General features: G+C 27.6%; 1 protein-coding gene across 3 annotated transcripts in view; it reads right to left on the bottom strand.

The window, feature by feature from the left end:
* Positions 1–23,681, bottom strand: part of LOC107455860 (rap guanine nucleotide exchange factor 2) — a 368,973-nt gene that overhangs the window by 248,994 nt on the left and 96,298 nt on the right. For 2 of the 3 annotated variants that reach the window (XM_087151806.1, XM_087151807.1), the window contains exon 4: positions 17,127–17,210. In XM_087151806.1, coding sequence (XP_087007932.1) covers positions 17,127–17,210 — 84 coding nt within the window. Of the gene's footprint in view, positions 1–1,950; positions 2,396–17,126; positions 17,211–23,681 lie in introns of those variants that run through there. The other variant, XM_087151811.1, reaches the window with a different exon arrangement.

Here is a 23,681-nt window from a genome sequence, read left to right as displayed (position 1 = left end):
TATCTATAACAACCACTTCTTATGCAGCTCATTTTAGTTTGTCTCTTAGTCGAAACAACAGAAAAGTGCACATAAGGTGCGCTTAAAGTTGTATTAGGAAAAGCACCAAAGGGCAATTTTCATGTATTTCTTTTGCATTTCATACAACTGATAAATATGTTGTAATGTATGTCTTGATTATATTTTTGGAATTTTTTCTAAATACATTATGGGCATTTCAAAGCTTTCACAGTAAAAGCTGTAAAAAACATTTCCTCACGGTATAAAAAATAACACTTAAAGTAGTTTAATTAGTCTTAATTACTGCGAACAATTTTATTATATATATATATATATATATATATATATATATATATATATATATATATATATATATATATATATATATATATATATATATATATATATATATATATATATATATATATATATATATATATATATATATATATATATATATATATATATATATATATATATATATATATATATATATATATATATATATATACATATATACTTATTAATTTTTTTCAGTTTTTGCTACTTTTAAAGTTGGTATTTTCTTAAATAAGAATTTCCAGATTCTTATTATGAGGTTTTATTATCTTTAAAGAATAACATTCACAATAAATTTTCATGCAAAATGAAAAACTTAAATCGAGAAACCTCACTAATCTGTTAGTGGAAGTAAAAATGGTAAAACCTAAATGAAAAATTTGTGTATACATCTTTAAAATAAAACAAATCATATAGAATTCGAATTTGCTTATAAAATAGACTATTTCAGTAGATGCTCAAAACTAAGCATCAATCATACCCTAATTTTAAATACTTTGGGTAGTTTGAAAAGTTTTTGGTGGATATATCGAAAATGATTAGTTTTGAGTTGTGTGTATACTAAATTTTTATATGCAAAGAAATCAATTACAATTTTGGATTGAACTCAAGTTTTATGAAATAAAAATTGTGTTCTCCAACATGTGTTTACATATGAAAAATTCAAGAAGAATTTGGAAACTACGAAAAGTTGCTTTATCATCAATTACAGAAAATATGCTTTAAACTTTAAATACTAAATACACATCTGTATATCTAACTTGAACATATCGTTGAAGATCATCTACAATGCTTCTATTAAATTATTTTATTAATTAAAACTATTTTCATAACAATGAAGATACAATGGCACCTAAAAGAGTTCGTGCACTTATGATATTTAAGGAAATACGGACAATTTTTCATTAAATTAATGCCTAGCAGGATATTTTTTGTGCATCCAACGACAGCGTTTAAATGAATTTTACTTTCTGTAATTTCTGCATCAATGTTCTCCCATTATTGGACTATTTCATGCTTTCAGCTCACTTTGTTTTCATATCTTGTTTTCGTACTCAAGCTTCCAATTCTCCCTAAATATGTTCCATTGGGTTTAAAGCTGGAAGTTGAGGTGGTGTTTTCAAAACGTGCGAACAATTATACAGACACCAGTTTCGAACGCTGTAAGCTGTATGCTTAGGATCGTTATCTTGGTATAAAACGAAATTGTTTCCATAATCTAAACTTTGCATGGATAATTTTAAATTGTCTCTTAAAATATTTAAATAAACAGCATGATTAGAAACATTTCATCATAACTAACTAAATAATTCTATTCAAAAGCACTGACAAACAATCAATTTAAATTTATAGATTAAATGATTTTTTGTATTTGTTTTGCACTCGAAAACAAAAAATGGCTTTTGAGATTGAATTTCGATAAAATAAACGAGATTAATTTTTACAGTGTATGCAGTAGAATGAATTATTATAAAGTCATAAAATAAGAAAAAATATGTTTTGTCTGCTTATAAAAGTACTTTGAAGAAGCAAAAAAAAAATGTAACAATGGATTATAAACAAAAAATATTGTCTAAAATTAAACGAGAATATTCAAAAAAACAAACTAACCTGCACATCCTGTTGGGATGTAAATATATCCTTTTTCCATTCGACATTATTTTCCAAATTATCCAAAGGAGCACAACAAGAAACACTTTATCACAACAACCTTCATTATTCTATTCAAAATCACTATTAAACATTCGATTTCCATTAAAAAAAAAAATAATCAAACGAATTCAGGCGCTTGTTTTTGCACTCAAAAACAAAAATGATTTCAGACGTTAAATTTGAAATAAAATAAAATCAAACGATTATTAATTTTTCTCCACAGACGCAGCGTGCGAAACACCAATTCAGCTGCCCTTGTCTACAGGTGAATAAGTTCAGACTGCTAGTTGACTGGTAGTTGTCTACTAGTTGACTAAATGCAGGAGAAAGCGAACTAAGTCCAGTACCTGTCGGACGGGTGAATTTGAGTTGTGTGTGTTCCATACGTTCGGCAGAAAAGCTTGCCTGAAGAAGAGAATATTTTTTTTTCATTTTGAAGGTCTGGCGGTGTATTTTTTTAGGTGCTCAGAAGGTGGAAACTGTGGGTGGAAATGTAACACAGCAAAGGTGATACTTATCTTAAGGGAAGTAAGAGGGGCTGTTTAAGGGGCGTAATATTGAGGGAGGTTAGGGTCTTACCTAAGAACTAGAGTGGTTTCTGTTTACATTTCTGGTTCCTTTAAGTGCTTGAAGTGATTTGCCAAAGGGAATTTTGCAGATATGTTGTGGTTGTTGTTAAGGTGTATCATCTGTTATCGTTTGGATGTAATTTAACACTTTGCTGTTCAAAATATTTATATATATATGTTTTCTTACACGCTAATATTAGATATGTACGAAATTTAAAAAATTGCAGTGTTTTAATTTCACAGATTTTTTATTAATTTAATTATATATTGTTTTACTTACTTCTTACTTTATTTTTTGTATTATGCTATCACGACAGCAGAATTACAAATAATTGATACTATGCATTGATTTTTTTTTAGTTTTAATTATTTACTTATTCATTCAAATAATTACAATATGCATTTAAAAATTTTTTTTTCAGTTGGTCTTACATTGTTATTACATTAAAATTGTAAATAGTTGACGTATGAGAATATTTTGTTCTACCTAATACGCCGTAAAAAATTCCAAATCAAATTAGGGTTAAAAAGGTGGGCAATTGGGGTATCAGAACTTTTACTTATTCGTTATATTCACTATATTTTACTTATTCACTTTATCACTTTCACTTATTCACTTTTATTCATTCTTTTTAATATTTACTTTACATTATACTATTTTATTTACTTATTTTTTATTTTATACCGAATACATTAAACTATTAAGTTGAAAGTAAATAGTTTAAATTATTTCTTGCTAATGCTATAAACTTATTTATTTTTGGGTTAGCTATGCATATAAAATGTACTTATAGTGCAGAGTTTCAAAAGGGAAACATGAAAATTCAAAGAAATATTAATAAATTTATTTTTAATTGCATCGAAATATAAAAAGACCATTACATTGCAAATATAAAAAATTAACGTGAATTTCTTTAAAAAACCTTAGACAAGAATAAGGATTATACAAAAAAAATTATACAGAATGCCTTAAGAATTACTTGTTTATGCATAAAATACCAAATGCTCATAAAATTTTAGTTATAATAAAAAACAACAGAATTTAGTCTTGGTAAAAAAAATATATTTCCAACAATAATTTTTAAAATAATTTTCAGTAATATTTGGTCTAGATCTTATTTTCCATAAAAAATGAGATTATGTTTGAAATTACTGTGAAAGTGACACTTTAATTAAGTGAAATTAACTGCATTTAATTAAAATATATTTACGCAAATAATTGAAAAGTTGTTAAAGAGAAGAGTTTTAATTAATTTAAGCGCCCGCCGTTTCTAAAGCATCCACTGCCTAAAAGTTACGCTTAAAGTAATATTGCATTATTATTGTAGTTTAACTAACATCTTACAGTTGTAATTTTAAACTCAATCCAGAAGACAAGGGAACTCCTGGATCAAGTATTGGGAGAAATTTACTATTAGCATTGCGATAATAGATGATAAATGTTTTTGCGATTGGTACCTCATATGTTTCCTCCTTCTTCTGAAGCTATTGCCTAGAGTAGCTATTAATAGGCCGATAAAGGTACTTAATATTGGCAATTAAAGGTACTGTGCTAAGGTAATAATTTCGTATAGTCCCCGAAAGTGATAAGAAACCATTAAAATCATGAATAAGTTTATTTTATTTTCAACCGTCGTTGAACAGCCGACCCAAATTTTGGGTTTACGACTACTAATACAAGGCAGCTTTGTAGCCTTGTAAATTTGAACCCAATTCAGAAGACAAGGGAACCCCTGGATCAAGTATCGTGAGAAATTTGCCTTCGTGGAGGACTTTTTGATGGAACTAACCCGCATTTGCGTTGCATAGAGAGGAAAACCACGAGAACCTCCCACGGTTAGCCTGACTGCAAGGAACTCTAACTCATGATCTTTCCACCTCTGAGGATATTTCAAGTCAGTAATGTGGTCATTGCATATCGAAAGCGGAATTCGTATCGACCAACCATCACTGGGATTCAAACCCGGTTCACCTAATTTGAAGGCGAACGCTCTATCCCCAGAGCCATCGGGGCTCAATTATGTATTATTGTTCTTAGCACTCTTCTGTTAAATAGACATGATTTCAAATTAAAAATTATTATAAAATTAAATTTATGCAACCATTTCAGGAATGCTCCAATTACACAAAAATTAAGATAACAAATTACTTAAAATTAAAATAAATAAATAAAATTAAAATTTTTCATCCAACTTAATTTTACATTTACTGCCCGAAATGTGACTTTAAGTTTCTTATGATTAAAAATGGCACCATAATTTAACATCCAAATATTTTTACAAAATAAAAAAATTGCAGCATATTTGCTAAGTGTTTAAATTGACTGCTTAAATATAAAATTATGTGACCCATTATGACCAATAACAAGGGACAAATGAGCGTAGAATAATCTTTTTGAATCTTATTCAATAGCGCAGAATAATCTTTTTGAAGCTGATTTTGAATCTTATTCGAAATCAGCGTCAATCAGCTTTAAACGGATTTAGCAAAAAGATTTTTATTATTTAGTTTACAAGATGACAATTAAAGGAGGATCCATTTATTTTACAGTGGAATAATATTGACAAATAAAAAATCACTAAGAAGAACTCTCCCAAGTTTCTGTTGTAGAGTAAACAAAGCGCCAGTTTCGAATTTTTTTAAAAACATTTTACAGAGTCGTTTGCTCTGTGATTATTTCTTACTTAACAATTTTTACTAAAATGGCAATAAAAAAGGCATTTAAAGTTTATAAATTGTGAGAAATTTAAAAACAATTTTATAGCCATTTTTTATAGAAAATATGAAAGGTAAGATAAGTTAAGATTAATTATTTGGAAATTCATCAGCTTGAAAAATGTGCCTGGTAGTCGAATTTTCGGAATTGATTTATAACATCCACTTCATTAATCCCAATTGTTTAGTGACTTCAATAGTTATCTCCTTTAATTTTATAACAGGTTTTGATTGGCCGAGCAATTTTTGAATTTACGATTTACAATGTTCAACTATGAAGCCTTATGATTTTGAACCCAACCTCGAAGACCAGAGGACGTGCATCAAATATTAGGACAAACTAGCCTTCGTAGTGAACTTACTGCCGGGACTAACAAGCATTTTTGTTACATAAAAGGGAAAACTACAAAAAACTTCCATGGTTAGATCAGCGATAAGGGTATTTTAAATCGGGAGTTTTAGCATTTAAGATATATTATGCTAGCCCTGTTAGTAACGAACAGAATTTGTATCAACCAGCCATCACTGGGATTTGAACCTGAGTTACCTTGTTTGAAGTTGATCGCTCTATACCTTAAGCCACCGCATTTCAGAATTATTAGTGAAAAAATTCTGTATAATTTAACATTTATATTGTAAAATAAATGTGCAAATAAAATATTAGCGAATAAATAATATACACAAAAACAATTATATTTGCAAATATAATTTTTTTGTGTATATTTAAAAAATACATGTTTTGCTGCTTAACCCCTTAACGATCGGTTAATTTTCAAGAAAACGGTCATAAAAGTGCCTATTTTTTCGCTTTTTTATTTGCATTGCGTATTTGATTAGTGCTGCAACTAGTTTGAAGTAAACTAACTATCTATAATTACCTTACAAATATTCTGGTACTGCCATCAGATGCGTAAAATGAGAAATAAAATGCGTTCCGGGAAAAAAATGAATTAGTTTTATTTTTATTGGCGCGTTACTACTGAACTCTCCAGCCTGTCAATATCACGGGAGCGAGAATTAGCGGGCGAAATCTCATCCCGTCATTTTCACGGGAGCGAGAATTAAGGAGTTAACCCCCGTCATGCTGTTTGAATTTAATTTGGGAAGAAGAGTTATCTTCAGATGCTAAGATAGTTTGTAAAATTTGCCTCCATGCTGGAGAATTTTTGCTGCTGGGAAAATGCATAATAATTCGAGATCATTGTAATTTACCAAACCATATCACTGCTAGGTGCGTCAAAAGATATTAATTGGCTATCTAAATATAAAATCATATGATCCATAACAAAAAAAGACGCAGAATAACTCATTCTAATTCAAATCCAACCTCGTGTGTAAAACGATCGATTGTTGATTTAAGAGAAAGAACTTTATTCTTTAGTTTGCAGGTGGACAATTGAAGTAAACTATCCATTTATTCTTCCATAGCGGGATACTATTGGCAGATAAAAATCATTCAAATGACCTCTTCCGAGTTGGTGTGTATGAGGGTGCGGCAACAATAGGTCAGTATCCCGTTATCCGAGAAAGTTTTTGATAAAAAAAGATACCTAACAAAGGAATATTTGATTATTTTTAGAGCCTTCACACTCTCGTGCAAGGGTGGTTGACTTCATTTAATGAATCCCACCACCCCTATAATACAGCCAACTTTGTCCTTAATTCGCCAGAGTGGATCTCAAGGACCAAAGGCTAAATTTTTATAAAAGGAAGATGATGATATTTTTTTTTTTTTTGGATGAAAGAAAAATGTGATTTTTTTTTTCGTTGTTGTTCTTGAACTTATTGTTGATTTTTACCTCAATGAAAGCTTAAGAAGCTTTGAAATTTTTTATTAGTTAGTAGATTATTCGAAAGGGTTGTTCTTTTTTATTATTATACTTCACTTATTACTTTTAAGATAAATAATCTTTAATTAAGTAATATTTCAAAATTAGTTTCTCCGCATCTTGTTAGACCATAATATTATTAAAATTTGCTACATCCTTTATATTGAACCATATTACCGAGTAATTTAACCCTACCTAAGACTGGATGCATGCTACTGTGGTTAAATTTGAACCTAAATAGGGTATAATTTTAAACGTTTTTAAAGACGCAGCAAATTCGCATAGTATTATGGTTCTAGGTACCAAAAATTGTACCATTTTTTTTCTCGAGAATGTACTTTGCTTTCCGGTTCAATCGGAATAGTAAAAACACTGCTATTAAATACTAAACAAACTATTCTATAATTCTTATTATAGAATTATGGGAATATTAATATTAATACAGTCAAACCCCGCTATAGTGAACATGGTTTATAGTGAACTCCCGGGTATAGTGAACCAAATGTTCGGTCCCTTGCCTTGCTATACACGCATAATGTCAGTTTTTGTGAATATAGTGAACCAAAAAAGTGAGGAAGTTGGATATAATGAACTTTTTTCTGTCTTCGGCTGTGTTTTTTCTTCATTTTTTTATATTTTCAGGGAATATAAACTATCCATATCTGAAGTTTGTAACATATGGAAAAGTAGGCAATTAATAATTTCTGCTCATGAAAAAAATTTAGATGGCAGAATAAGTTGAGAAAAGTAGATCACGAGGATGATGAAGAAGCATTACTGAAGTGGTTCACCATTCGAAGAAGCCGCAATTTTCCTGTATCTGGACAAATGTGGATGAATTTGCTAAATGTTTTTATGAGACTACTTTCATGTGCTCGAAGGGCTGGTTAGACTGGTTTAAAAAACGGAATAACAGAAATTTAGGAAAAATTATCTGAGAGTCGGGAAATGTTTCCATAACTGATGTTGAGGATTGCTCATCAGCTAAAGATTACTAATTTTTTTTGTACGCAAGACGAAGAGTAATGAAAAATAACACATTTTTTGCTACTACATAATATTTTTCAGTCATTTATTTAAATAATGTGCAATAAAAGGGAGGAGTTTGGGAACTATTAGGTAAATTATCTGCGTAACGGATATAGTGAACACCCGGTTATAGTGAACCGAAATTTCGGTCCCTTGAAGGTTCACTATAGCGGGGTTTGACTGCATATATAATTAAATCTATTATTCTTATTATGGAATAGTTATGGAACATTTTACTAGTTAAAAATATTTTACTCGCTAAATAATAAAATGTAGGAGCTATAAATTTTTGTTAACCACACGAAAAAACATAAATAGAAATTTTATAACCGTTGTTGAACAGCCGACCAAATGTTGAATTTACGACTACCTATCTTCAACTTTGTATAGCCTTGTAATTTTGAACCCAATCCCGAAGACAAGGGGACTCCTGGGAGAGAGAACAAGGGATGTATTGGGAGAAATTTGCCTTGTTGGGGACTTTTTGAAGGAGCTAACCGGCATTTGTGTCACAATGAGTGAAAATTCATAAGATACTCCAACGGTTAGCCTGACGGAAAGAGTCATGGCATTATTATAGCGTACGGTAAACGGTAAATTTGCATTATTTTTTCTCTCCGTGTATCTCAAACCCATCTATGTTCAGTTTATAAGCAACATCTAAGAAAAATATTTTATAAGGTCATTAAGAAATTAAGTTTGCACTATCATAAAAATCTGTTCAAGGTTGAACCATAATATCGGAATCCTGAACCATAATTCAGTGCAAATATGCTGCAACTTTAGCAAAGTGTAAGGCTCATAAAATGCATCCGTTCAAGTTATACGATGCTATCATATAATCAAACACAGATGGTATAAAGTAAAATATGGTTCACAATATGGTTTCAAATATGGTAAAACAAAAATATGGTTCAATTTCACCATATTAAAATTGCAGTGACTTCTCACCACATTTTGGTTTCACTCTCTCAAAAATGTCTAACAATGTAACTCAATCTAAACACTTTTATGGTGTAAGAAAATACAAATGTCTGCATAATCTACCATCAGAACCAGTTAAAACTAAACTGCTTTAAATATTTCAGTAAATTACTATTTTTTAAAAAATTAAAATACTATCATAGACTTTTTTAAAAAAAGAATAAAATCAAAATAAGTGAAGAAAAAATGCATGAACATTGGCATGATTGAAGTTATTCTATCTCTACAAAATATTATCCATATATTGTTAATTGTCAATATATTTCCTACTAATTAAAATCTCTCTACAAAGACATATTCCATAGAAAAAAGGAAAATAAATCTCCGTTAAACAAAAACAAAAAAATAAAGGCCTAGTTCCAGTTAAACTTCCTTTTCACGATTTGAAACCATGCTATTTATAAATGGTTAAGAAACCGTATAGTTTTGTATTCATGATTCTTTAATTATACTAGTTGTAAACGGTTTAATGCTTATACCTTACGCTATTATTAACGAATAGTTTTCAAATTTTAAAATGATAAATTCGTTCTTAATTCAAAAATTGTTCCAAATATTTTATTTAATTTCATTGAATATTTTTAAAGTTCTAGGGAAAAAATCATTTTTCTATGAAAATGTCCGTATTTCCATAAATATATGCTTAAGCTAGGCTTATGATATTTAATGCAAATATTGCTTATAAAACCGAAGTAATCCATACAAGTAACCAGTTCATTGTTATAGTTTCTAACATAGTGTTAAAAAAACGTGTGAGAGTGTTTTTCGCGTTATTTGTTGTTAATTTATAATTTTTTTGGTCCCTCAAACATCTGAAGTCTTTAAACTTAATACATGTGTATGAGAAATTGCATGACCTAAATAGTTATAAGATGATCCTAAGTATTTCTTGAGAAAATAAAAAAAAATGCCAAAAACTGACACTGTGTCTCCAATTATTGTTGGATAGTGTATAATTATATAAAAATGTTCTTAGAACAAATCGAATTTATCTATTTTTTAATGCTCAGAAGTAAATATATTAAAATAATCTGTGAAAATTAAATTTTTTTTTTTAATTTTAAAAGTAAGTGTAGTTTTATGGAATTTATTGGAAAATTTATTAGACTCTTAAAGAAGAGAAAAAATGGAATTTCCTTCATAAGATTTTTTTTTTCAATTCTTCGTTACTACTAAATTATGTAGCCATTACTTAAACTTAGTTAATTAACATCCTTGAATTCATTTCTTTTAAAACTAAAATTTCAATATTGTAATAAATGAACACCATAAATAAAAGAGTAAAAAACTATAAACAGTAGAAAATCTGAATGTTTCCTTAATTTTAAAAAGACTTCTGTAATTGTAAATTAATTCCGTACTCCTTAAGAAAATTTTTTTTAGTTTCCGCCTTTGCTTACTTTGCTAATTAATTCAAACTTTAGAAAATATAATTTAATAATTCCTAAAAATAATGAAAAAACTAAAATTTTTAATAAAAGTAATGCAGTCAGAACTAAATTCTTTAGACATTACTAAAATTTCGTATAGTTGCCATAATTGCATTCTTTTTTTTATTAGCATATAAAATCATAATTAAATAACTCTGAAAATAAGAACTAAAATTTCGTGTAGTTGCCATAATTGCATTCTTTATTTATTAGCATTTAAAATCATAATTAATAACTCTAAAAATAAGTACTAAAATTTCGTATAGTTGCCATAATTGCATTTTTTTTTATTAGCATTTAAAATCATAATTAAATGACTCTAAAAATAAGTACTAAAATTTCGTATAGTTGCCATAATTGCATTCTTCATTTATTATCATTTAAAATCATAATTAAATAACTCTAAAAATAAGTACTAAAATTTCGTATAGTTGCCATAATTGCATTCTTTATCTATTAGCATTTAAAATCATAATTAAATAACTCTAAAAATAAGTACTAAAATTTCGTATAGTTGCCATAATTGCATTCTTTATTTATTAGCATTTAAAATCATAATTAAATAACTGTAAAAATAAGAAGAAACACATAACATCCATTTAAATATCCCCCATCGATGCAGATAACTGGAGTACAAAATATTTCTTTATTCGAACGATTGCAGCGTAAAAATACTTTTATTCAGAATAATTCCTCTTAATGAATATTTCATGAAAAGAAGCGAGAAGTTTAAAGAACAAGTAGGTCAGGGACTGTAGTTTTAATGAGGAGTTTGGGATTTAAAAAGCACTTAAAAGCTTGTTTTGGGCGAAACTTTCCATTCTATGTTTCTGAGTACGGGAATACAAGGTTGAATTTGAAAACACTTCTATTCGAATTTTCAATTTTTAAAGAATAGAAGCGAATCGAAATGGAGAGGATAGAAATACTTTTGTTAAATGCATGTATATTCAGAGGATACGAATTCTATTCTTGTAGCAGATTCCTTAAAAAATTGAAGTTTAAGTTCTTTTTTTAGAAGTTTAATTCTAAGAAAAACTATATTGAGCATGTATTGAACTTTCTTGAGTACTAACAATATTGAGCAAAAAATATAAATAATACAAATTGTAAGAAATATGCATTTAAAAAAAAGTGTATATTGTTATAAAGATGAATAAAAATTTGCATAACTGAGAGAAAACGATTTCTAAAAATTGGCATTTTCAGAATCATTTTCTCTAAATCAACTTTTAAATTTAATGTTCGAATAGCAAATATATAAGAATAAATCATTTTATGCAGATATTGTATGTTAGTTAATACATAAAATATATTATCTATACGTTATTACCATTTATAAGAAAAAGATAAAACGATAAAAAAAATGTTGGATTATTTCGAGCAAATGTTATTTGAAGTTCTGCATTGTCAGGATCGTTTTCCCAAATTTAAATTTTAATTTACTAGTTTCCATGCAGATATACTCGCGGAAAACCTAACCTAGCCAAGGCCACGATAACCTGTTAACATCAGTTTCTAATGGGTTTGCTAAATAATACTTTTAATCGCTAAATTTGACGACTTTTTCAAACTCAATCGACAAATATCACCCCAACATATACTATACGTTTATATAAAAGAATACTAATGTAAAAATCATATCGTCTGGTATGAGACACTTATGGAAGAACACAAGTTTGAAAGAAGTAATTGTCGACTATTTATATGTGAGGTATTAAACAGTGTTGAAATCATCCATACTTTTCAAATATATAAATATTTTTTATTGTATTTTTAATGGATAAAAACGTTAAATGTGAACTGGGCAAATAAAAGATGTAGAAGTAAGAAAAACTGTATTAACAAAAATGTCCGAAACTAAAATATGCCGATATGGGAGATAAACTTATTTGTCTTTTTCTTTTCACCACAGCTTTTTCATAATATAAATTTATTCATAATTACTGCCATTATTACAGTATATATTGTACAAGAAAAAAAGTATGGTCCAAATCCTGACTACCAAGCTACCTGACTATGGTAACATTTACTGTGGTTTGGATCTATGGGAACACTAAAATAATGGGATTTTTACCGAGGCGATTCATTAATGACTTTTGGTAAAATAGCAATAAAATATGGTTTTATTACTAATCTGCTAGGTAGTAAATATGGTAAAATTTGGTAATTTTATCATACATAAAAACCATTACTTCGGTTAAATTAACTTTTACATTTTTATACTTTTACTAATTGAGTAGTGATAAGAACTTTAATTTTGAGAACTAGATTTTCCAGTAAACTAAACAAAAAAATTACCAAATGAACTGCTTAAATACAGAATATATTGATTTTATTAATCAAAACTATGGGTTTATATTAAAAACAGATGTCATTAATATGCAGTGAGGTAATTTTATCAGAATTATTTTTTCTCCAATTGGAAAGAGAACCCGATTTTATCAAAGCGATTCTCGTAAGTTCTCTATATTGCTTTTTCTCGCATAAAATTTGAAAACTATATCTGTCATTTATTTTTTGACTTTTATTTACGTAACAATAATTTTTTTTACAGAAAATATCAGTTTTGTGCATTTGTAAATTCCTCAAAATGCAAAAACTGCACGTAATTGCTTTATTATAAAATAAGAGAAAATAAATTTTGTAAATCAACTACATATTCCGAAAAACATGTTGGGTAGATTGTTTTTAAAAAGTCAATTTAAGATTACGAAGTATTCGAAGGAAGATAAGAACTTGACGTAATAACATCCAGGTATAAAAAAAATTCCTTCCAAATTGAAATGCGATACATGTAGCCTCAAACAGCTATAAATTACATAAATTCTTCCTAAAAAAACTCGTTAGATTCTATCTTGTTATGAAAAAAGAGATGCGTACACAAACTACCGAAGCTGACAGTACTTCATCTGCAAGGTAAAATTATATTTTAAAGTTGGGGTATCATAAAAAAAAACATTTTGCTGGGTAATAAAGAAAGTGACATAATAATATCAGATATCTGCCATGCCAGTGCATGAACATTAACTTAAAAAATAAGCTTTTTTGAAAAATAATTCGGTAAAGAGAGTGATTTAATTGATGCATATTTTCTTTTTGAAACCTAATAGCAGTGAATTTTATCCAGATATTAGGTTTGATTTTGAAGGTTTTTGTCTCTCATTGAATTTACTTTTGCCGAAAACCGTTTTAAGTTTTCTAATATACGAGATATATTCAAAAAAAAGTTTTCTGATTCCTATTTCAAAAACTGGTGGTTTAACCCTTTGATGTAGAATTTTTATTAAAAATATTCTTCATACTTCTTTTATTATTTCGTATTAATTTTGGTCAAAATGAGTGGAAAAATTATATTTAGAATTTTAATTATTCATAGTTATGAAATACAGCATGAAACACCAGTGTTTTTTTTAATGTACTAAAGGTAAAATCTGCCAAACACGGCTCGCTTACAAGCAATAATTTTTTAAATTAGCACTTATTTATACTAATTTAGATTTTATAGAAACAATTATTCATCATTGAAAATTTAATTCACAAAATCAATTATTGATAAAGTTTTGAATATGAATGCACACAAAAATTTAATATGTATAAATTAACAAAATTTATATATATATATATATATATATATATATATATATATATATATATATATATATATATATATATATATATATATATATATATAAAATGAAATTATCTATCTATCTATCTATATATATATATATATATATATATATATATATATATATATATATATATATATATATATATATATATATATATATATATATATATATATATATATAGATAGATAGATAGATAGATAATTTCATTTTTTAGTACAAATATAATTCCTATAACCTATCAGATTTTATTTTAGCAACTATTAGTTTGTTTTTTATAATTAAAAAATACTAAAATATATATTTTTACCACTAATTGAAATGTCAGAAAAAGAATGCATGAAAAGGAGACCGGTTGTCCCATCTGCGTCATAGGGTTAAAGTTATCTACATTTCAGATTATAACCATTTTCTAAAATTTCTACTTTTATTACTTTTTTGATTACTTTAAATTTAAAATTTATAAATAATTTTTGTTTACCAAAACTAATTTTCTAAAAAATTATATTTTTAGTCTACAAAAATTTTGTGAAGTGTAAAAATTAGATCTTTTAGTGTTTCAAAATATGAAGGAAAAAAATTATAAACAAATTACACGCTGAATTAACATGTTTATCAGATTTCGTTTAAGTATTCTATATGATGAAACTAAATATTCCACCAGAGATAATAACTCGACATAATAGTATTCAGATTCAAAAAAGAATTTTTCCGAAAGGAAATATATCCTCAGCTGTTATAAATTAAGTTTATTTTATTTAAAAAAAAGCTCGTTTATGATTTGTTCTGTTATAAAACAAACATGCAAAAACTATTGAAACTCACAGTGTTTTATACACGATGTAAAATTAAATTTCAAAGTTAAGGTACCGTAAAATATATTTCACTTGCTTAAAATGGAAGTAAAATAATAATATCAGAGACATTCAATACCAGAACAGGAAAATTAACTTAAAAAAAAACATGCTTTTTTGGAAAAAAAATTCAGTAAACGGAGTAATTTAATTGATTCATATTTTTTTTCAAATATAGCAGCGGGAAATTTTATCTAGAGATTATGTTTGGTTTTGAAATTTCTTTCTTTTTAAATGTTCCCTTTTTTGAATTTAATGAAGTCAAAATTCATTTCAAATCTTCGAACGCTAATAAATAAACAATTTCCTTTGAGTCATATATGCTAAAAAAACAATAAATATGTATTATGTTATTTGTAAACAATATTATGTCCAGAAAAAAAATATTTAGACAATTTTCATTATGGAAATGCGTATTGATTTTAATATTAATTTCACAGTTGAGAAATTTCTAACTCTGAAATAAATAATAGCTTTTATAAAATCTAATAATAATGTTTGTTTTTAACTGTATTGCAATTTTAATGGAAGATATGCTTTAAGATAATTGAGATAGAAGAAAAATTGGCTATAGGATGTTTTTAAAATATTTCTTATAAAATATTTCACTAAGATATGTAAACATATGCGACTCTTATGTTATTTAAAAATACAAGATATATTTTTTTATGAATACATGATGTTTATTATGTTTTCCCTCATCGCACGAATTTCGCTTACAAGGCAAATGTACGTTGCGCAAAATAAAAAAAAATAAAAAAACGGACCACCTTGAATAACTTTTGATCAAGTGATCAAATCTTCACTCAATTCTTAAGGTTCGAATGGGTGACTTCAAATCTGCCAATTAATTTGTGCATACGATATTTTAAGTTATGAAATGAGACACAAAAACTTTCTTTCTTTGAATAAATATACCTTTTTTTAACGAATTAGAATTTTTGTTTGACCTATAGGCTGTAGCCGCCATCTGCGACAAATGGCCCTAATTTGGTCAAAAGAATGGTCCAAAGACTCCTTAATGTTAATTTTACTTTTTGCGTATTTCACTGTACCTCAAGAAATTTTTAAGCGAATTGAAAATATTTTGCATATATAAATTACAAAATTCGCTTTTCCAAAGTTGCAAATTATAACTCTTACAAAATATTTTTTTTTAATTATTTTACTTAAAAATGGTCGAAAAAATTGTGATTTGTAAAGTATACTGCTTTTGACATCATTTTAAAGAACGTCATTTTACGTGGTAAAATACAAGATCTCAGCGAAATCGGTCGAATAGTTCTCGAGAAATCAAATTTTAAAAATATATAATTAATAAGGTTATAATAAGATCATAATTACTGCTAACTTCGATTAAACCTGTTTTTTTATTGTAATACTATACTTGTACACTAGAAAAAATTATGGTTAAAACTGCCAGAATGTGGTAAATGGTATCGTGTTTCTTATTTTATGAAAACACGAAGCGCTTTTGTAATGGTTTAGGTAATATTAATAAAAAAATATTATTTCATGAACCATTTCAACTATTTTTTTAAAAAATTCAGTAAATGTGGTGAAATTTGATAATTTTATCATGATACCTCAGATCACAGCATAAAAGCATTTATTCGGTTAAATTTATCTTTAAGGTTTGTATTTTCTATAAATGCGCCGGTAATAAGAACTAAAATTTTAAAAACCAAAATTTCCGGTAAACCTTTACCATATGAAAGGAAAATTTTATCAAATGAATGGTTTAAATACAGCACATTTTGGTTTTTATTGCCAGAAATATAGTTTTTTTTTACTATATACCACGATTAATTTACCAGATGTTTTTCTCCGAGTAAAAAGCAGCATGATTAATATTTAGTATAATTAAAAATTTGGATAATTTTGTTGAGCAAACTATATGCAGTTTAAGATGCTTTTAATTCCGAACAAAAGAAAGTGAAATTATTTTTAATCATAAAAATAAATTATAATCAATTGATCAATCATAATCAATATAATCAAATCAATTATAATCAATATAATCAAATCAATTATAATCAATATAATCAAATCAATTATAATCAATATAAGATCAATTAATTGTATGACATACCTGCTTCTTGGAAGATACATAGAACCATCAATGAAAACGGAACCGGAAAGTAGAATAAACCAGCACGTACTCAATTCACCTCGACTGAAAAAATAAAGAAATTTTTTTTAAAATTTTCAATACATATCACGAATTGCAAAATATCTAAAATAAATAAAACAATCATTAAAACATGTTTATTCATCTGTCATATGTTATGATAATAATAACAAGCTCTCAGAAATAACAAATTTTATTAACTGAATTTGTAAAATACGTTCCATAATTGTAACGTATTTAAAGTATACGAGAATAAGAATTAAAAATCACGAGTTACAGTTAATTAATAAACAGTTCTTTACACTTCACTTGATAAATACGTGCAATGAATTTATCAGACTTTAATGATTCATCATTTTGATTCATAACAACAAAAAACTAATAATAAAGTTAATGATGCGAAACGTAATAAAGAACAAAAATAATTCAACATCCGGTCAAGGAATAGCGGTTAATACAAAAGTAAGAAGAAGGCTCTTATCTATTAATTTTTTATCAGATAAGATTGCTTTCATGTTAATTTTTTTTATTCTTATAAAGCAAAAGAAATTAAATTAAATTTGTTCAAAATTTTCCAAGGTGAGTTGGTTTTTACGCTGTCATTTTCCCGGCTTCTCGAGATCATTAATAACAAAAACTACAAAGATTTATCTGAGTTATTTTAAGAAATCCTGTTGTTTTCTGCAGAATATAAACGTCTTCGGCCAAAATATTAAATGAAAGTAAAGTTATATGCTATAAAATGGCGAATTTTTCATTATCCTGGCTGTCATTTTCCTGGCTTATGAATACCTGGACATTGAAGTGTTACCAGAAATTCTTTTTAACTGCTAATACTGTAAAGAGGGAAAGCAAATATTAACCTAATACCAAGTTTATCTATGATTGTAATATGCTTGGATGTAATCAAAGTTATTTATTTATTCAATGATTGATTATTATACACAATTTTATTCTTTACATATCAGCAAAAAATTTTTTTTGTTTCTTTCTACAGTGGATAAAAAGAATTAATTTAAGCAATTTATGGTCTATCTAACATAAAGGCTTAAGTTGAGTTACTTACTATTAACTTAAGATGACTGTTTTTTAAACTTCTAAGGTAATATGTCATTTTCGTGACATTCAAGATTTGGTGAATTTCTATTTTATTTTTTCTCTCGATCAAATGTCAATAAACTACACTGCTGTCTGTAAGATATTAATAAGTGTAGCAAAAGAAGCATACAAAAAAAGTTTTAGATTATTTTGAAGACTTTAAATTTGAAGAAATGTTTTGGTCCGAATTGTCATGTTTCGTGAGAATCACCCATATATCAAATATGCTTAAGCATTTCAAAAATATTAAACAAATTAAATGTTTTATATTAGGTTAAAAAAAGTTTTTCTTTTTGGAATTATTTTAAGTTTTTCTTTTTGGACATTTTGGAATTATATCAAAGAAATGCCTTAAAAAAAGTGAGCAAAAAATAACAAAAATAATAATAATGGAATGGAATAACTTTTGATCTAGTGATCGGATGCTCTAGGACTCAATGTTAATGATTCGAGAGGTTAACCTCAAATGTGCTAATTAATTAGTGAAGTTACATTACATTCTGGGTAACATTAGTGCTTTGAGTTACATAATCATACACAGAAATGTAACTTTCACCGAATAAACACACCATTTTTTTCGACAGATTCGGATTTCTGACCACTAAAATATTGAGAGGAGCCTCAATCTGAGAAATAAGGTCTCAATACTTTGGTCAAGTGAGCAGGATCTTCACCTTCTAGGACTCGATCTTAATGGTTTGTGGGGGTGACCTCAAATATGCTAATTAATTAGTTCAAACGAAGTTTTTGGTTAAAAAAAAATCAGACACAAAAACGTATTTTCTCTGAATAAACATACCTCTTTTTCGATGGATTATGACTTCTAAACCCCCAAGGGTAGCCGCAATCTGAAAAATAGGGTTCCCATAGTATACTCAGGAGAGTGGTCATAAGTTTGGACCCTTTACTGTTAATTATACTTTTTGCGTATTTCGCCATACCTTTGTAAACTTCTTAAGCGAATTTAAAAATCTTTGCACACAACTATGAAATTCGTTTATCTAAAGATAATTTTATGCAAAAAAGTAATTTCTTGAAAATTTTTATTACTTTATTTAATAATAATCGAAACAATTTCAAATTGTAAGGTATACAATTTTTTACATCATTTCAAAGAATGTATTTTTACTTGACAAAATACAAAATTTGAGTGAAATCAATCGAATAGTTCCTGAGAAATCAATTTTTAAAAAAGTCGTATATTTGAAATTTGATTTCTTTGTTTCAGAGAAAGTACGTTTTTGAGTCGGATTTTGTAATTTAAAATATCATCTGCACTAATTAATAAGAATATTATTGGTCACCCTCTCAAACCTTTAAGATTAAGTACTAGAACGCGATTATAAGATCAAAAGATATTCAGGATTTTTTGTATCTTTTTTCTTTTTCTCTTTTGCTTACTGTACATATGAATTATGTTGTATTAAAAAAATTAATTTCTGTTTTTAATGTTAAGAGGGAGACTCTAGTTAATAAGAAAAACACGACTGATTTAATTGGATTAATCAAATACAATTTTCCTTTTGTTAAGGAGTTTGTATAACGAGATTTGTTTAAATTACTGAAAAAATACATCAAAAATAGGACGTAATTTAATAGGACGTAATGCCGGTTATGGAGATTTTTATAGTATAAGTTAGAAAAAATAATAGAAATAAAATGTTTTTAAAATTTAACTTTATTAATATATTTACGTATGAACACTCAGGAAAAACAATTTACCATAATTTTTTACAAGTTGACCAACTGTATAAAACTTTAAATTAAATTTCGTGTTCGTTCAAATTTAACGATTAATATCGTGAAATCGAGTTTAAGAGCATTCGATAATATGGTTGAACTTATTAAATATGTATTTAGAATACGTATTGAAGTAGTTTCGAAATTGAACGATATTGAGGTTCAACGCGTACCAGTGTAGCAGTTTTAAGCAACTCGTTTTAGGTTCAAAATTCAAATTTCTAAATGATGGAGAAAACTTATTTTGGGAATAAATTAAAATTTTGATTACGCCGTTAGCAAAAGCAACGGATGTATAATTGTAATTTAAAAGTAACAGTTTAATAGTGAATCTTGCAAAACAAGTATTTCACCATAGAGTGCCAATTCAGCGGAAATAATAACTTATAATTGCATTCAAAATATTTTTTCATTGAACGGAAATAATTATCATTCTTTTTAGGCCTAACCAAGCTTTCTAACTGTTAAAACGGTTTATACTATTTTCCATGTTGTTATGCGTTCGTAAAATTAACAACTCTGCATGCACTTTCAATTGATAGATGCAAACGATAACTCTCTGTGGAGAAAGTTTTGCATATTGTCTATAAACGAGTGTTCCATTCTGTTCACGTTGCCAGATTTATTGCGTGTTTATGACAGACGATAATCACCATTGCGTGCGAGGAAATTGTTCTTAAGTTGTTGCCCTTTTTTCCAAGGTAAACTGACAATTCTCATATTCTTCGAAGATGTAAATTCACCAATTTGTACAGAAATAGATAATGGACTCTTTATCCTTGAGATCTTCATCGGTTTCTCTATATTGTCATATGGTTAAAGTACTTTGTTTTACTTAATATAAAATGAAACACTTTGAAACAATATTAAATGTATGAAGTACGTGCGTGCTACTATAAATTTACTGATTAATGACATTATTAGTTAATGGCTAATGATTGAAATTATTAATTTAAAAATTCTATCAGTTTTGTATTAATAAGGGAATTATTGTGTGTTGTAAAAAAATCCAAATTTCTAAAATTGTTCTTAAGTTGATGCCTTTTTTTCCCAAGGTAAACTGACAAAAGTTAAATTTACCAGTTTGTGCAGAATTAGATATTTAACTTTTTATCCTTATGAGATCTTAGACGACAAAGAATTAATTGTCTTGTTGACATTGGGATATTATTCAATCATAATATGGTAAAGAATTTACTAATGCAGATAAAAGATTGTCAGTTTGAGGAGACCTGGGAGACATATAGTTTCTGGAGGCCTTTCGGAACAAATAGGAATTAATTAATTAATGAAAATTTACTAATTTTACATTATAAGTTGCACTAATGTGTTTTAAAATTCTAAAATTTGCATGAATTTCTCATGTTTAAAGTCGTTTCTGGAATAAATCAGATGCTTAATAATTATCAATCAATGGGATATTATTCAATCATAATATGGTAAAGAATTTGCTAATGCAGATAAAAGATTATCAGCTTGAATAGACCTGGGAGACTTATAGTTTCTGGAGGCCTTTCGGAACAAATAGGAATTAATTAATTAATGAAAATTTACTAATTTTACATTATAAGTTGCACTAATGTGTTTTAAAAATCTAAAATTTGCATGAATTTCTCATGTTTAAAGACGTTTCTAGAATAAATCAGATACTTAATAATTATCAATCAATGGGATATTATTCAATCATAATATGGTAAAGAATTTGCTAATGCAGATAAAAGATTATCAGCTTGAATAGACCTGGGAGACTTATAGTTTCTGGAGGCCTTTCGGAACAAATAGGATTTAAAATGGCCTTCTATGTTTTCCCTAATTTTCCTTCTTTTTTTTTTGTATCCGTCGTTGAACAGCTGACCCAATTTTTTGGGTTCACGACTACTACTCCGTAGCCTTGTAATAATTGATGTTCAACTCCGCAGCCTTGTAATTTTGAACCCAATCCAGAAGACAAGGGAACTCTTGCATCAAGTAGTGGGAGAAATTTGCCTTCGTGGAGAGCTCTTTGATGGAACTAACCCTCATATGCATTAGAGAGGAAAACCACCCACGGTTAATCTGACGGCAAGGGGTCTCTAACCCATGATCCGTCTACCATTGAGGATATTTTACATCGGTACTGTGGTTAGTGCAAGCTGGATGCAGAATTCGCTTCGACCAGCCATCGCTGGTATTCGAACCCGGCTCACCTCAAGGCAAACCCTCTATCCACTGAGCCTTCACGGCTTCACTTAATATTTATGATGACCCAAATTAATGGGATAGAAGTACGTTTCATAAGCTAAAAAATTTAACTCCCATAAGAAAATTTTGATGGGCAAAAAATATTTCGAATTCTAACTTTCAAAATTTTGTGACTTTAAAATTCGTTCAAATATTTATTCTTTCAAATATTTGTTCTCTCATTTCTTACAGCTAAAAGTTTTTTTAAGGCTTCGTAAAAAGGCCAAGGGCCACCCAGGTCTGTCGAGCCATTGATGATGATGATTTCTTTAAAAATAAGACAATTTTACGATGTTATGAAATTATTGTTCACCCTCCTTCTTCCTCTTGACAGCATAAATAAGCATGACACAAACCCACCCTCCCTTCACTTACATACATATTGATTAATCGGCTTCTTTATAAAAGTTTTTTTTTTTTTAAATAACAAACGATGTTATTAATCTCGTTAAATCCTAACTAATTAGCTTTATAATTTAAGTTATTCTATTTCTAAAAATAATTGCTGAGCATTTTTAAGTATCCTTGAAAAGTAGGGTTAATGTTGTTCTTCGAGTTGTTCTAAATGTTTCCAAAGAAGGAGAATAGAATAATTTTTATACAAATAAGTGAATGGCAGATGACAAAAAATTTTAAACTTTAAATATACGCGTCAAAAATGCAGCTTCAAAATCGAGAACAAAATATTCAGGTGAAAGCGGATAGCCCCGTTTTAAAAAGTGAAACACTTTCAATACTAAAACACTGAAAGGTAACAACTAAACAACACGCTGAGGCAAAATCCTGAAGAAAGTGTTTCATAGAGTTTAAAAACGAATCATTGTGTCAGTAAAATTAAACGATCTAATTCGTGCATGTAATTGCTTAAATGAAATCACTGTTCAACCTTGAAAACTTGGTTCGCTGAACCTAAATGTAACTAGTGCAAAGTTCATTACAAAATCAAATGAAGTGAATCCTCTGATTGATTTTTCTAAATTTAATTATTAAAAATGATATATTTTTTTCAGGCGATATTTCTAATTGGTTCACTTAAGAAACTGAACGAAATGTTGAAATGGAAATTAACGTACGTTTATTATTTAAAAAATAATTAAAGAGTTTTTTTTTTAAATATAGTTCTTTCAACCTATTTCAAAGTTGCAGAATATTTTGAATCGTTTTATTAAGTTATTCAGTATTTTTTCTTTCAAGCCGACATTAGTGTTGAATAACTTTTAGTTTTTCTAATTTTCGATAAATGATTTTTGAATGATTTCTAATTTTTATGAATTTTTGATTTTAAACCTAAATGTAATTAGTGCAAAGTTCTTTAGAAAATTAAATGAAGTGAACTATCTGATTAGTTTTAAAAACTGTATTATTAAAAATAATATTTTATTTTTTCTGGTGGATCTTAAATAGTTTTTTACCGAAACAAAAAAGAATTTGAAATGGAAATTAATCATGCTTTTTATT

Source organism: Parasteatoda tepidariorum, chromosome 9 (assembly GCF_982258835.1).
Source record: "Parasteatoda tepidariorum strain Cologne lab strain chromosome 9, Ptep-v5.0, whole genome shotgun sequence".
NCBI classification, from domain to species: Eukaryota; Metazoa; Arthropoda; class Arachnida; order Araneae; family Theridiidae; genus Parasteatoda; species Parasteatoda tepidariorum.
Note: the sequence above shows the minus strand (reverse complement) of the source record. Positions and strands in the feature narration are given on the sequence as shown.